This window comes from Pinus tabuliformis, chromosome 5_2 (genome assembly GCF_031772625.1).
Source record: "Pinus tabuliformis cultivar Carrire ecotype Pingquan chromosome 5_2, CPIR1, whole genome shotgun sequence".
Taxonomy (NCBI): Eukaryota; Viridiplantae; Streptophyta; class Pinopsida; order Pinales; family Pinaceae; genus Pinus; species Pinus tabuliformis.
In genome coordinates, this window is record NC_142306.1 from 760,067,071 (window position 1) to 760,084,430 (window position 17,360).

Consider the following 17,360-nt stretch of genomic DNA (forward strand, 5'->3'; position numbering starts at 1 on the left):
GACCATCCGCCGCCCAAGAGAGAGACAGGGCACGCTCAAGAAAAGAGGAAGTAACCGGATCCGATGGAAGAGCCTGAATCCCAGCATTCGAAGTGGAACCGACCTGGCTGTGCAGATAAACCTCGCTTGGAGAGGTGATCTGCCAGCATATACTGCTCTTTGAAGATGTGACGAAAGGAGACCGAGAGAAACGAGTCTTTCACGGAGGAAATCTGTCCCAGCCAGTGCCAAAGAGATGGGGCAGAGAGAGACAGACATCCCTTAGCCCAGTTTATGGTCACTTTCGAGTCTCCAGCAATGACCCTCTCGTCCACAGCAAACCAGAGAGCACAGGGAAGAGTACCCCAAAGGGCCAGAACCTCTGCCCATGTGTTGGAGCCAGATCCGTCGCTCCACAAGGAGTATTGGATAGAGAGACGTATGCGCCGCACACTCCGCCAGCGGAAGCGCCGTCAAAGTATCCAATCAGATGTATATGATCCAGGGGTTTGTAAACCCAACAGCGCCTGGAGCATTTACGGATGGCAGGGCCAAGGTCCGAAAATTATCTGAAAATACTGAGAGAAGTAGCACGCAGATCCGGGATCGAGGATCCGGGAAGTAATAATTACAAAAAACTATTGACCACCCTTTTGCATTAAATTTTTTATTTGCTATAGTATAGGTTTTTAAAATATATTCTTAGCTTAAATTTGGGATGAATTTGTTGAATTATAAATTTGAGTTCTTTCTTTCCCATTTGAATGTCCCAAAAAAAATTACAAATATTACATTATAAAAAACCTATTTAAGATAACCAATATCAACATACCCATTTTAAATAACAATTGAAAATTTTCGCTGCCTCCAAATTCTGAGCAAAAACTCCAAAATGAAAACGCCTAATTTATTAACCTAATAAAGACAAATCTATTGTTTTTTCTTAGAGTTCAGTCAAGCTACTTTACTCCATAATTCCAGGTGAAACATACTTTAAGTTTTTCGAACATGGAACAGGAAAATATAAACTAAACTTTTCAACTAAATCTGACATATATTTAGTATCCCGATGTGCTCGAGAGGTTAAAGACATTGAAATGAACCTTCTGAACCTTCCATTGAACCTTCTGAACCTTCCATTGACCGGTTTCCGCTCGAGATTTCAATGAGAATGTTCTCTTCTGGATTAGCGGTAGCCAGAGGGACTTCGGGTAGAGGAGCTTCACCTTCGAGTATTTGACAGACAAGCCGTATCCCCAGCCTCCACTCCAGCTCGGAATAGGAGCACAGCAACCCCAATTTCACCACCTTCTCCATCTCCCCCGTTTCGTATTCATTCTCTAGCTTTGGATCTTCCACGTCTAGCAGCCTGCCATGGGCGTACAACTCCCACACCCATTCTACCAAAAACAGTTGCTCGGCATCGAGGTCCACAGGTTTTCTACCCGATGCCACTTCCAACAGCAGAACGCCAAAGCTGAACACGTCCGAGCTCGGCGTAGCCTTCCCCATCCGTGTTAGCTCCGGCGTTATGTACCCCACAGTTCCCATAACGCGAGTAGTCTCCGGGTTCTTGCTGTGATCATACAGCCGGGCGAGGCCGAAGTCTCCCAGCCGCGCTTTGAACTCCGAATCCAGCAGCACGTTGCTCGATTTGATGTCTCTATGGATGACCCTCCTCTCCCATTCCTCGTGCAGATACAACAGCCCCGCTGCCACGCCCTTTACAATCTAGTATCGCTGAGCCCACGGCAGCACCATCGTAGCTGTGACGCCCCTACACCTACGGTAGTCTTTCAACCGCTTATAGCGAGGTGCGGCACCACCGAACACTTTCTTTTCACCAATACTTATGTTCGTGGACTACGCCTTAACATTCCATACTTAGTTTTATTTTTGTTACCAAGTATTATTAATGTGCCTTTATACCAATGAACACCCATACACATTCATTATCAACAGCATTAAACAAGAGAAATGCACAACAGTATAAAGGGAGGGGCAACTCCCTGCAATATGAGTCTGCCTGAATATCAATATATGTATAATTTTCCACTTTTACAAAGTACAGACTAAGTCCTTGGGAAACCCCAAATTATACTTAGCCAAATTTCCAACTTCGGCAAACTCGGTTGCCCAGCTCGTCGGCACCTCCGCATGGTTGCCGCACAACTCTCCAACCCGTCATTCACCTTGTTGCACGTCTTCACCGGTTCGCTCTTCGTTTGGTTGCAAACGCCCAAACCGTGTACACCTGCCCACACGCAGTCCCACTTGCCAACTCTTGGCAAATTCCCAAATCGTATAAACAGCACATAGTACCGCCTGCCCAACTCTACGACATCCGGTTCCAACCTTCGTTCACCTTCGTGCACACTTGCATGGTGGGCGGGCGCTCACCCGAGTCGCCAAGACACCCACGCCAAGTCGTCGCACAATATGGGCGCCACACACCCGCGCACGCCCTTCTCCAATCACCGGGCACACCCTCGCTCGCACCTTCGCCCAACACCAAGTACAACTTTCCTTCACCGTGCGTTCACCCAAGACCGGCGCATGAGATGTGCGCCTCCCCTCTTGAACTGCGCACTAGAAAACTGCGCACTTCTTCCTTAGAGCGAACATGTGTGTGATCGAATGATGGTGGAATGACTCCACGCATCCACTAATATATACACAGGCATAGGGCGTAGTCTGGCTACCTAGCTGACTCACCCAACGCCCCAAACGCCATCGCAAAGTTATCAAACGCACCGTCGGCTCCACATAATGTTGGTCGGCCTACATAACGTTTGTCACCACACTCTCATGCGTATAGATAGCAGCTCGCTCTTCATTTATGCGTATAAGTCCATCGCACATGAAGCCAAGCTCACACATTGCACCGAACCGCAGTTTGCCCGTCGTCGCACATCAGTCGGTCGCTCCTCCGTTCAGTCGTGCACGCCTTGCCCGTCGCACCTCCAACATGCGCCTGTCGTGCGCGCGCGCCCGCTCGCTTAACGCTCAACCGTCGCACAACTCGAAGGCCTTACAGTAGCTTTCCCAAATATGAGTTTATCGAGGCTGCCATTTGGCATGTGGTCGTAAACAATGAATAGCTCCTTCTGCCTCCGGCACCATCCCTGCAACTGAACCAGGTTCCGGTGCTGCATGCGTCCCATGGTCGAGATCTCTGCCACGAACCCCTTCATTCCCTCCGTGAACTCTTTCGTTATGCATTTCACTGCGATTTCTTGGCCGCTGCTAGGGAGAACGCCCATATAAACCTTCCCAAATCCCCCCGGCCCAAAACAGTTTCGTCCCTGAATCCACTGGTGGCGATGCGGAGTTCCTTGTAAGTGAATCTATGGGGCCAAAACCCTTGCTCCCATTCTTCGATATTTTCTCTGTATTTTGTTCTTTTGAGAAACGCAGCCGCAAACACCAGCGAGAAGACAACCAAGGCTGCCACTGTAATGCATGCTATGAGCCCTATGCGCGGACGCTTAGAATGTATTTTAGCGAACGATGGTAAACTTGAGATATTGAGTTGGGGCCGTGCCTTCCGTGGTGAAGCTCCACCCAAGAATGTAATGTTCTTGGACTGAAGTGTCACCGGTAGCCACTGAAAAGCCAACGAACATCTTCTCTTGCGCAATGCTTTGTAGATTGATTTTCATAGATATCAGTTGTCTCTCTGGTCTCTGCGATTCGGCTGGCGTGACGCTAACGTTGAGGCGGTTTTGAGAATGATCGTAATCAATCCAGGCCTGAATGTTTCGTCCGCTCTTGAGTTCCAACCCCTGGAAATTGTCCCCAGTCCAATAACCAGCGGCCTTGGCCCAGACTGAGTGGAGGTTGTTGATATCGATGTCCACGTGGTTTCCATCAGGGTCCTGGAATTGCACACTTTGGACCGTATCAAACTCGATTGCCAACAAGTGATTGTATGGTTTTCCGTTGCTGGTATCGTTAAGTAGGCCCAGATACTCGGATGCCAGACTCCCTTACTTAGTTTTATTTTTGTTACCAAGTATTATTAATGTGCCTTTATACCAATGAACACCCATACACATTCATTATCAATAGCATTAAACAAGAGAAATGCACAACAGTAAGGGAGGGGAAACTCCCTGCAATATGAGTCTGCCTGAATATCAATATATGTATAATTTTCCACTTTTGCAAAGTACAGACTAAGTCCTTGGGAAACCCCAAATTATACTTAGCCAAATTTCCAACTTCGGCAAACTCGGTTGCCCAGCTCGTCGGCACCTCCTCATGGTCGCCGCACAACTCTCCAACCCGTCGTTCACCTTGTTGCACGTCTTCACCGGTTCGCTCTTCGTTTGGTTGCAAACGCCCAAACCATGTACACCTGCCCACACACAGTCCCACTTGCCAACTCTTGGCAAATTCCCAAATCGTATAAACAGCACATAGTACCGCCTGCCCAACTCTACGACATCCGGTTCCAACCTTCGTTCACCTTCGTGCACACTTGCACGGTGGGCGGGCGCTCACCCGAGTCGCCAAGACACCCACGCCAAGTCGTCGCACAATGCGGGCGCCACACACCCGTGCACGCCCTTCTCCAACCACCGGGCACACCCTCGCCCGCACCTTCGCCCAACACCAAGTACGACTTTCCTTCACCGTGCGTTCACCCAAGACCGGCGCATGAGATGTGCGCCTCCCCTCTTGAACTGCGCACTAGAAAACTGCGCACTTCTTCCTTAGAGCGAAGATGTGTGTGATCGAATGATGGTGGAATGACTCCACGCATCCACCAATATATACACAGGCGTAGGGCGTAGTCTGGCTGCCCAGCCGACTCACCCAACGCCCCAAACGCCATCGCAAAGTTATCAAACGCACCGTCGGCTCCACATAATGTTGGTCGGCCTACATAATGTTGTCACCACGCTCTCATGCGTATAGATAGCAGCTCGCTCTTCATTTATGCGTATAAGTCCACCGCACATGAAGCCAAGCTCGCACATCGCACCGAACCGCAGTTCGCCCGTCGTCGCACATCGGTCGGTCGCTCCTCCGTTCGGTCGTGCACGCCTTGCCCGTCGCACCTCCAACATGCGCCCGTCGTGCGCGCGCGCCCGCTCGCCTAGCGCTCAACCGTCGCACAACTCGAAGGCCTTACAGTAGCTTTCCCAAATATGAGTTTATCAAGGCTGCCATTTGGCATGTGGTCGTAAACAATGAATAGCTCCTTCTGCCTCCGGCACCATCCCTGCAACTGAACCAGGTTCCGGTGCTGCATGCGTCCCATGGTCGAGATCTCTGCCACGAACCCCTTCATTCCCTCCGTGAACTCTTTCGTTATGCATTTCACTGCGATTTCTTGGCCGCTGCTAGGGAGAACGCCCATATAAACCTTCCCAAATCCCCCCGGCCCAAAACATTTTCGTCCCTGAATCCACTGGTGGCGATGCGGAGTTCCTTGTAAGTGAATCTATGGGGCCAAAACTCCTGCTCCCATTCTTCGATATTTTCTCTGTATTTTTTTCTTTTGAGAAACGCAGCCGCAAACACCAGCGAGAAGACAACCAAGGCTGCCACTGTAATGCCTGCTATGAGCCCTATGCGCAGACGCTTGGAATGCCTTTTAGCGAACGATGGTAAACTTGAGATATTGAGTTGGGGTGCCGTGCCTTCCGTGGTGAAGCTCCACGCAAGAATGTAATGTTCTTGGACTGAAGTGTCACCGGTAGCCGCTGAAAAGCCAATGAACATCTTCTCTTGCGCAATGCTTTGCAGATTGATTTTCATAGATATCAGTGGTCTCTCTGGTCTCTGCGATCCGGCTGGCGTGACGCTAACGTTGAGGCGGTTTTGAGAATGATCGTAATCAATCCAGGCCTGAATGTTTCATCCGCTCTTGAGTTCCAACCCCTGGAAATTGTCCCCAGTCCAATAACCGGCGGCCTTGGCCCGGACTGAGTGGAGGTTGTTGATATCGATGCCCACGTGGTTGCCATCAGGGTCCTGGAATTGCACACTTTGGACCGTATCAAACTCGATTGCCAACAAGTGATTGTATGGTTTTCCGTTGCTGGTATCGTTAAGCAGGCCCAGATACTCGGATGCCAGACTGCCCATGAAAGTTCTGTAGGGAGTGACAACGAACCCAATTCCGTGCCCGCCAGAGTTAGAATGGGGAGGGACCATGCTGAAAACGAAGTTAGTGCTGAAGGAAGAAAGCAACTCGTCGGTTTTCATCTGCACGGGAATTGAAAACAGCCCCCGGCCGAGCATAAAACGTGTGTCATCTGTGAGTGCAAGAACGGATTGAGAGCGGATGTGTGCAGCACCCTCCATCAGGATCATGTTGGTTCCACTGAATCCATTGAAGACAAAAGTAATAGGAAAAACTGGTATCACAAGGGAGAAGGCAGCTATAAGAAGGCTGCCGATATAGGAGGGTGTTAGAAAAAAAGGATAGACACCATTTCTTCTCCTGGAATCCATCTGCTTGTTTCTGTCCACTACAGATATGGTGATAATGAACACACCAGAACGAGTAATGATATGAACGAGGCAAGGAGAAAGTCAACACATCTGTATTGGCTAATTATTCATTACACCAGGGACACGCTATGGCCCTTTAAGGTAAGTCATGGGAGAGGCAAGCACGCTATTTGAAAACATCAATATCTCAACCCACTCAATTGACTCGAAGTAGATATTTCAATTGACTCCGGTTTGTTAATTAATTTTTTTTTTTAATATTTGTTTTTTCTAAGGTCGGTATTCATCAGCGTTCATCATGTTCATATTTAAGAATAATAATCAAATAGAGAGGGTTAATTGAACTGGTAACTTTATCTATGGATACTTTAACAAAAGCATTCTATCAGAGTGGACTTAATAACCTTTTTTTTTTCATAGCATTGTTAGTTTTAAAGTGTCTTAACTATTTTTAATTAATATTCGGCCTAATAAATAGAAGACTTAATTTAAGTATTTTTCATAACATTGCCAATAATACAAAACTTGGGACTTCTTTTAAGTATTTTTCAAACATTGCCCATAATACTAAAGTCATACATTATATGTTGTAATTTTTAGGTTTTTTTTCTTTTCTATGAAATAGTTATAATCTTTAGATTATGGGTTGTGTGCCTTATTCTAGGTGGCTCCTCATTGCATGGATGGCAACTCCAAGCACCATTTTCTGCAAGCACTTTGATCTATACATCTATTTGTGCGTGCTCATCTATTATACAAATTGTTGACTTGATGAAAGGTGATGAGTGATTCTTGCTATAAATTAGTGGTTGGTGATTCTTGCTATAGATCAATGGTTAGTTCTATTAGATCCGGACACTAGAACTTTTCTATGATTTGATCTATGTGGTAACCTTCATACTCAGATCTATATCAGTGAAATTTGTCGCCACGTAATGATAGATTGATGTTTATGGCTCACGTTTCCTTGTGACCAACACTAATTATCTATACTAGCACCAACAAGTTGTTTACAAATGTTACTAGATGCATCGTGTCACAGGTAGTGCAATGGGAATAAAAATCCTTCCAACAACACCATAAAATGATGTGAAAGCGTTGTTAGATCCTCTTGCTCCTTTATGCTAACGAACAAATCGCAAGCCAATTTCAATTTCTCCCCAATGGGAAGCACCTTTGATGCTTTTTTTTCACAAGGAAAAAACAACACACTTCTATTAAAAAAGACGTTGTTACATCAAGCAAGGAACCTGCAGCTAATCCAACATCAACAGATCCTGCAAAAATGACAGGAAACGAGAAGCAGAGATGAACTTCCAAGATGTAACAAATACTACTGTCAGAACAAAGGACAAAGCCCTCACCCAACATATCAGAATACTGAAAAGCTTCTGCATATAAGAAAGGATAGCCTAGAGAGGAGGGACGAAGTCCAGGAAGAATCATAAAAAACATGGTTGGCAACTAGAAACAGACCAGACAAAGAAAGAAACCATCATGCAAAAATGAAGAAACCAAAATTTTGGCAGAGTCCTGAACCTGGCATTCATAGTGACATACTTAGGGATTGTCGAAGCCCCACGCTTGGAGCATTGGTCCACCAAAGAATTATGCTCTCAAAAGATGTGGCGAAAGGATAAAGAGCAAAAACAAGGCCTCATTGTGCTTATCTGCTCCATTTAGTGGTTCAAAGATGGAACATCAAGAGAGAAGGAACCCAAAGCCCAGTCGATTGCCACTTTCGAATCCCCAAAGATGTCAATATCTTCCACCGCAAGCCATAAACCATAATGAAGGACTCCCCAAAGGGAAATCAATTAAGCACACCTATTAGTGTCGGAACCACCATACTAAAAGAAGAGATAATGATGACAAGGGGAAAGGGAAATGACTGCGTTGCAACCACATACTACCCCCATAGAGGAACCATCAAAAAATCCCCTAGGAAAATTATGTCGAAGATCCTTGAAAGTCCTGCCATGCTTAGATCTGATAGATGATAAAGGACCTATCTCCGAGAAATACCCCATTATTCGGAGAGAGGTATATCTAAGATTCAGAACAACATTTGCAAAGATGCAGATGTTCCAATAACATCAAATTCCCCAAATAAAATACATAGGAATCAATTTGTGCTCTTTGTTGTGGGCGAACAAACTTTGGAGGAAAGAGAGAATTGAGACTTTGTCCATTGCACTGTTGATGTTGAGCATAGAAGAGATTTCCTCCCCCAAAACGTGGGCAAAGGGATAAACCAGGAAGAGGTGAACAAAATTCTCCCTAGCTAATATGCAAAGTGCGCAAAATACCAGGGCCTAAGAAACCTCTTTGGGAAATATTTGTAGAATTTCTCACTGTAGATCAACAGATTATGCAATATACTAAAGCAAAATACAAGATCTACTTCTACAACAAACTTTGCGGAAGCTTAATCGAATATGAGCAAGATCAAATAGAACACATATAACTAAGAATGAGAAAGAAATCACACATGAACATAGAAGAATACTCCGGGGAAAGCCTTAGCCTAGAACCCCGATCTTTGTAATATCATACGAGTGGAAATATGTTCAGATTACACAAAGCTTCAGCTCACAAGCCATCCAGCTCTCAGCACAATTGAACAATACAGCTCATACACTGAATAGACACAACATATGTCTTCCCTCAGCCCTCCAAGCCTCTTATTTCCTTGCACAGTTTCTCTTGGGGTCCAATGCTGCCACCTGTGTCAATTGGCCACATCACACAACCATCAACCTCAATAGTAACTGTGCAATCTCCAAGGAATGAATTCCTTCTGCATGCAAGAGATATCCTCCAAGGAATATTCCTGCAACTAATAGTAAATTGTCCCATCACCTGATCTCAACTGTGTCTCTGACTGAACTTACACGCATGAGTTATTTATGAGAGAATATTTAGTTATTTGAAGTGCAGCAATTACATGCATGCATGCATTAACTAACTGAACTCACAATTAGTTCAACAATTTTTTTGAACTAATCTAACTGGACTTAACTCAGATAACTGAGCTAACTAATTACAACTCAAAGTAAAACTCATCCTGATCTCCTTAATCAAGGGATAACTTCCTCAATCAATGGAGAAACTGTTGCATGTCTTCACATAGACTTCATGTTTGATTTCCTACAACTAATTAACTGAAGATGAATTAATTAATTATTTTACAAATAGCTGCTAAGATCAAATTCGAATTTTAGTTCAGGGACTGACTAAAATTGGAAGGTATCCTGAAATGCTATTTATAACAGTGTTATTTTTAGCACTTCTATTTTTAGCATTTCTTGTTGTTATTTTCAACACTCCCTCTCAATAAGAAAGGGATTATCAGTAACCCTAATCCTCTCTCTGTGGAACTCGAACTTGCATTTTGACAATGCCTTCATCAAAATATCTGCATCTTGTTCCTCGGTCGAAACATACAACAACAACATGATCCTCTTGACCACACAGTCTCGAAGATGGTGATACCGGATATCTATGTGCTTGGACCTATCATGAAAAACTGGATTCTCAAAGATTTTGATACAACTCTGATTGTCGCAGTAAATCACGGTTGGATCCATCCCCTGACCAAACAATCCCACTAGAATATTCGGCATCCAAATGGCCTCACATGCAGCCTGACTAGTACCTATGTATTCAGCCTCTACTGAGCTAAGTGCAACTAACCTCTGTTTCCTACTGTACTAGGAAACTGCAGCTGAACCAAGGTTGAAGATTCCTCCAGAAGTGCTCTTTCGGTCTGATGGACTCGCTGCCCAATCCGCATCTGTGAAGCCCTGAAGCTTCACTCCCTCTATCCGTCTGTACCACAATCCAAACCGAGATGTGCCTCTGAGGTATCTCAGCACATGCTTCGCTGCCTTCCAAAATAGCTTGGTAGGCTTAACCATAGCTTGACTCAACTAGTTCACTGCAAAGCATAAGTCTGATCGTGTGTTCACTAGATACATAAGTGAACCCACAAGCTGCCGATAAACAGTAGCAACTACTACCTCACTTGAAGTAGCATCCTCCTTCCTCCAGTTCCCAGCTAGAAGAGTCTGCATGGGTTTTCACTTCTCCATATGGAACTGCCTGAGGATCTCATTGGCATGCTTGCCTTGAGACACAAAAACTTCTCCATCTCTCTGCCACACTTCCATGCCTAGAAAGTAGTGCATAAGACCCATGTCTTTCATCTCGAACTCTATTGCAAGGTCCTCCTTGCAAGACTGGATCAGCGGATCATCACCTGTCAAAATCATACCATCGACATAAAGAACAATGATCAATGGCTTACCTTCTACAATGATTTGGTAAAGATTCGCATGTGCTTCACTCTTGGTGAAGCCCAACCCGATGAAATAGTTGTCAATCCTGGTGTACCAAGCACGAGGTGCTTGCTTCAGCCCATACAGAGCCTTCTTGAGTCAGCACACATGCGACTCACAATTGAAGGTCTCGAAACCTTCTAGATGCTCAATGTACACCTCCTCCTCAATCTTCCCATTAAGGAATTTTGTCTTCACGCCCATCTAATGGATCTTCCAACCCATCTGAGCTGATAGTGCCAACATTAATATGATAGATGAGTACCTTGCTACAGGAGCAAAGGTCTCATCGTAGTCGATCCCCTCGACCTGTGAGAAACCACGGGCAACAAGCCTTGCCTTGTGTTTCTCAACACTGCCATCAGCAGCTTGCTTTACCTTGTAAAGCCATCTGGAACTCGCCATTGACTTGTCCTGAGGTCTTGGGACAACATCCCAAACATAATTCCAAACGATGGAGTCATACTCCTCCACCATTGCATCAACCCAAAATGGTTGCTGCACTGCCTCCTCGAATGAAGAAGACTCAGACTCTACACACTCCCCAACCAAGGCCATGTAACCAGTGTACCGCTCGGGCGACCTCATCTATCTGCACTGAGAAGATGGTTGTCCCACATTCTCCTACACATCCAGCATCAACCTGTCAGCTTCCCTTGAGCGTTTCCACCCATCTCTAGAAGTCTCAGCATGAATGGATGTCTCCACTCCCGGATCCTCTGCATGTGGTTGCTCCGCATCAATATGAGGATCCTCCTCCTTAGGAACTGAAAGTTCCTCATCTGCATGCAACTTGAGCTCCCTCTCAAGTGATACTTGCATGGCTTTCTGCTCGTCGAACTTCAGATCCCTGCATACCATTGTCCTCTGACTGGTAGGCAGGAACACTCGATAGTTGTGGGGTGTATCCCTGTACCCCACAAGTATTCCCAACTCAGCTATTGGGTCCAGCATCTTCCGAGCATCTTTGGTCACATGGCAGTAAACTGATGATCCAAAGATTCGGAAGTGACTCACATCTGGTCGCTTCCTGAAAAAGGCCTCCATAGGTGTCTTCATTCCCAGTATACGATGCGGGCTTCTGTTCTGCAAGTATACTGTTGTATTGCATGCCTCAGCCCACAAATGTAGTGGTAGGCTTTGGTCATGGAACATCGCTCGAGTTTCTCCCACAATCGATCTATTCTTCCTTTCGGCCACCCCATTCTGCTGTGGGTTATGGGGTGCCGTCAACTCCCGTTTAATTCCTTCTGTAGTGTAGAAGTCCTTAAACTGCTGGGAGACATACTCTCCACCATTGTTGTTACGCAAGGCTTTTATTTTATTTCCAGATTCTTTCTCTGCCAAGGCTTTAAACTCACAAAACCTCAAGAAGGTCTAATCCCTCTTTTTCATAAAGTAGATCCAACATCTACGAGAAAAATCATGAATAAAAATAACATAGTACCTTTTTTTAGCAGTGCAAGCTGTAGAGAATGGTCCACAAACATCTGAGTGAACTTGCTCCAGGATTGCTCCAACTCTACTGTCTCGATCCGGAAAGGAAGATTTCGCATACTTACCCAAGGTACAACCTTTTCATGTATCTGTCTGCTCCAGCTTTCCCTTGGGAAGTCCTGTAGAAATCTGTTGCATGATCTTCAGGGCTCCATGGTGTAGGTGGCCCAATCTTCTATGCCATAGCTCGCCAAAATCTTGGCTCTGCACCATCTCAACTTTGGAACTCAATGTAGCAGAGTGGTCTACCTCCAGCTTGTAGAGAAACTTAACTCGAATCCCTATCCTCTTGGTCTGTCCAATGCCGATATGCCTCAAAAATACTTTTCCTTTACTAATGACTACATCATAGCCTTTATCTTATAGCATAGAAACGGACACAAGATTCTTCTTCAGACCTCGTACATACTTTACATCAGTCAAGGTGAGAGGAGTCCCATGCTCCCTTTGAAACACAACTGTAACTTCACCTGAAACATGGTGCTTTCCATCATCGCCCATCTCGATCCACATCTGGAGATCCTTCTCCTCCAAGGTACTGAAAAGATTCTTGTCACCTGACATGTGGAATGAAGCTCCACTGTCTAGGTACCAAACACATCCCACCATGGATGAAACCATGCATGCGATAAGAGAGAAATCCAACTCAAACTGTGAGGCTAGTGCCTCACCATTAGATCCCTTCGAGGATCCCTTCTTGGATTTCTTCTATGGACAATTCGTAGCATAATGGCCCACTTCATGACAATGAAAGCATCGCACTTTCGATTTGTCAAACTTCTTCCCACCATGGGAAGAACTAGATTTGGATTGGGATGCCTTCCCTTTCCCCTTCCTTGCCTTACTCGCTAAGGCTAGATTTTCCTCATCATCTTGCTTTGATGAGGATCCATCTCTGGTGCTTCTTCTTATCTCCTCCTGCATCAGATCCGACCAAAGTCGTTCCTAATCTAGCAATTTTTCTCTTCCATTTACCGAGTCTTGGTAGCTATGCCAGCTCTTAGGAAGACCAAGGAGTGCAAGACTCACCATGTCATCATCGGTTGTCATGATCCCTACACTTCCAAGCTCATCCCTATAGGTGGTGAGCTTGTTTAGATATGGAGAGATTGTGTCGCCCGTTTCACACTTGATTTTCTGAAGCTTGTCTTTCAGTGCCAACTTCCTCTGATCACTGCTATTCTGATATAGATCTTTCAATGTTTTCCACATCGAAAATGATGTCTCCTTCCCATGGAGACTCGAGACTATGTGGTCTCAAACTCCCTCCAGAAGGATTCTCCTTGCTCTAGCCACGCATTTCTTCCATTCCGCCAATTCTATAGCATTAGCCACTGCGGGCTTGGGGACTTCTTGATCAATGAAGTCCTTTAGACCGTTATCCTCTAATACTACTTCCATACGATCCTTCCAGTCTATAAAACTCGAGTTGCCATCAAGGGCATACTCAAGTCTTAAACTGTTGAACGCCATTGGTGAAAATGAGATGTGATAAGGACTCGATTTCTATATTCAAGAACCTCAAACTTCGAACTTCTCCATTCTTGTATATTGTTCTCTCCTTTGATCACCTTTTCTCCGATACCATGTAGAAGCTCTCACTGTAGATCAATAAATTATGCAATATACTAAAGCAAAATACCAGATCTACTTCTACAACAAACTTTGCGGAAGCTTAATCGAATATGAGCAAGATCAAATAGAACACATATAACTGAGAATGAGAAAGAAATCACACATGAACACATAAGAATACTCTGGGTAAAGCCTCAGCCAAAAACCCTTATCTCTGTAATATCATACAAGTGGAAATATGTTCAGATTACACAAAGCTTCAGTTCACAAGCCATCCAACTCTCAGCACAATCGAACAATACAGCTCAGAGACTGAATAGACACAAAATATGTCTTCCCTCAGCCCTCCAAGCCTCCTATTTCCTTGCGCAGATTCTCTTGGGGTCCAATGCTGCCACCTATATGAATTGGCCACATCACACAACCATCAACCTCAATAGTAACTGTGCAATCTCCAAGGAATGAATTCCTTTTGCATGCAAGAGATATCCTCCAAGGAATATTCTTGCAACTGATAGTACATTGTCCCATCACCTGATCTCAACTAGGTCTCTGACTGAACTGACATGCATGAGTTATTTATGAGAGAATATTTAGTTTTCTGAAGTGTAGCAGTTAGATGCATGCATGCATTAACTAACTAAACTCACAATTAGTTCAACAAACTGTTTGAACTAATCTAACTGGACTTAACTCAAATAACTGAGCTAACTAACTACAACTCAAAGTACAACTCATCCTGATCTCCTTAATCAATGGATAACTTCCTCAATCAATGGAGAAACTGTTGCATGTCTTCACATAGACTTCATGTTTTATTTCCTACAACTAATCAACTCAAGATGAATTAATTAATTAATTAATTATTTTACAAATAGCTGCTAAGATCAAATTCGAATTTTACTTCTCAATTTTAGTTCAGGGACTGACTAAAATTGGAAGGTATCCCGAAATGTTATTTATAGCAGTGTTATTTTTAGCACTTCTATTTTTAGCATTTCTTGTTGCTATTTTCAACACTCCATCTCAACAAGAAAGGGATTATCATTAACCCCAATCCTGTCTTTGTGGAAATCAAACTTGCATTTTGACAATGCCTTCGTCAAAATATCTGCATCTTGTTCCTCGGTCGAAACATACAACAACAACATGATCCTCTTGACCACACAGTCTCGAAGATGGTAATACTGGATATCTATGTGCTTGGACCTCTCATGAAAAACTGGATTCTCAGAGAGTTTGGTACAACTTTGATTGTCACGGTAAATCATGGTTGGATCCATCCTCTGACCAAACAATCCCACTAGAACCTTCCACATCCAAATGGCCTCACATGCAGCTTGACTAGAAACCATGTATTCAACCTCTGCTGAGCTAAGTGCAACTGACCTCTATTTCCTGCTGTACCAGGAAACTACAGCTGAACCAAGGTTGAAGATTACTCCAGAAGTGCTCTTCCGGTCTGATGGACTCCCTGCCCAATCTGCATCTGTGAAGCCTTGAAGCTTCACTCCCTCTGTTTGTCTGTACCACAATCCAAACTGAGATGTGCCTCTGAGGTATCTCAGCACACGCTTCGCTACCTTCCAAAAAAGCTTGGTATGCTGAACCATAGCTTGACTCAGCTGGTTCACTGCAAAGCATAAGTCTCGTCACGTGTTCACTAGATACATAAGTGAACCCACAAGTTGCCGATAAACAGTAGCAGCTACAAACTCACCTGAAGTAGCATCCTCCTTCCTCCAGTTCCTAGCTAGAGGAGTCTGCATGGGCTTGCACTTCTCCATATGGAATCGCCTGAGGATCGCATTGGCATACTTGCCTTGAGACAAAAAAACATCTCCATCTCTTTGCCACACTTCCATGCCTAGAAAGTAATGCATAAGACCCATGTCTTTCATCTCGAACTCTCTTGCAAGGTCCTCCTTGCAAGACTAGATCAACTAATCATCACTTGTTAAAATCATATCATTGACATAAAGAACAATGATCAATGGCTTACCTTCTACCATGATGTGGTAAAGGTTCACATCTGCTTCACTCTTGGTGAAGCCCAACCCGGTGAAATCGTTGTCGATCCTGGTGTACCAAGCACGAGGTGCTTGCTTTAACCCATACAAAGCCCTCTTGAGTCAGCACACATGCGACTCACGATCGAAGGTCTCGAAACCTTCTGGCTACTCAATGTACACCTCCTCCTCAATCTTCCCATTGAGGAATGTTGTCTTCACATCCATATGATGGATCTTCCAACCCATCTGAGCTGATAGTGCCAACATCGATCTGATAGATGAGTACCTTGCTACAGGAGCAAAGGTCTCATCGTAGTCAATCCCCTTGACCTGTGAGAAACCACAGACAACAAACCTTGCCTTGTGTTTCTCAACACTGCCATCAGCTGCTTGCTTTACCTTGTAAAGCCATATGGGGCTCACCACTGACTTGTCCTGAGGTCTTGGGACAACATCCCAAACACAGTTCCGAACGATGGAGTCGTACCCCTCCACCATTGCATCAACCCAAACTGGTTACTGCACTACCTCCTCAAATGAAGAAGGCTTAGACTCTACACACTCCCCAACCAGGGCCATGTAACTAGTATACCGCTCGGGAAACCTCCTCTATTTGCATTGAGAAGATAGTTGTCCCACATTCTCCCGCGCATCTAACATCAACCTGTCAGCTTCCCTTGAGCGTTTCTGCCCATCTCTGGAAGTCTTAGCATGAGTGGATGTCTCCACTCCCTAATCCTCTGCATGCCGCACTCCCTAATCCTCTGCATGTCGCTGCTTCACATCAATCTGAGGCTCCTCCTCCTTAGGAACTAAAAGTTCCTTATCTGCATGCAATTTGAGCTCCCTCTCAAGTGATACTCGGATGGCTTTCTGCTCGTCGAACTTCAGATCCCTGCATACCACTGTCCTCTAACTGGTAGGCAGGAACACTCAATAGTTGTCGAGTGTATCCGTGTACCCCACAAGTATTCCCAACTCAGTTCTTGGATCTAGCTTCTTCCGAGCATCTTTGGTCACATGGCATTAAACTAATGATCCAAAGATTAAGAAGTGACTCACATCTGGTCGCTTCCCAGAAAAGGCCTCCACAGGTGTCTTCATTCCCAGTATATGGTGCAGGCTTTTGTTCTGCAAGTATACTGTTGTATTGCATGCCTCAGCCCACAAATGTAGTGGTAGGCTTTGGTCATGCAACATCGCTTGAGTTTATCCCAAAATCGATCTATTCTTCCTTTCGGCCACCCCATTATGTTGTGGGTTATGGGGTGTCATCAAATCCCGTTTAATTCTATCTGCAGAGCAGAAGTCCTTAAACTGCTGGGAGACATACTCTCCACCATTATCGCTATGCAAGGCTTTTATTTTCTTTCCAGATTCTTTCTCTGCCAAGGCTTTAAACTCACAAAACCTCAAGAAAGTCTGATCCTTCTTTTGCATAAAGTAGATCCAACATCTACAAGAAAAATAATGAATAAAAATAACATGG

General features: G+C 44.8%; 1 protein-coding gene and 2 pseudogenes across 1 annotated transcript; all 3 read right to left on the minus strand.

The window, feature by feature from the left end:
• Positions 1-943: 943 nt before the first annotated feature.
• Positions 944-3,641, minus strand: LOC149161502 (L-type lectin-domain containing receptor kinase SIT2-like; annotated as a pseudogene).
• Positions 3,642-5,307: 1,666 nt separating this feature from the next.
• LOC149161503 (L-type lectin-domain containing receptor kinase IV.2-like) lies at positions 5,308-5,748 on the minus strand. The gene has a single exon (XM_089434901.1). The coding sequence runs from the start codon at positions 5,746-5,748 to the stop codon at positions 5,308-5,310; it is 441 nt and encodes a 146-aa protein (XP_089291027.1).
• A 99-nt stretch (positions 5,749-5,847) lies between these two features.
• On the minus strand, positions 5,848-6,297 carry LOC149161504 (lectin-like protein At3g16530 pseudogene; annotated as a pseudogene).
• Between the last annotated feature and the right edge of the window lie 11,063 nt (positions 6,298-17,360).

Coding starts and splice junctions, on each gene's coding strand:
- LOC149161503 (XM_089434901.1), bottom strand. CDS start 5,748: ATGAAAATCAATCTGCAAAGCATTGCGCAAGAGAAGATGTTCATTGGC.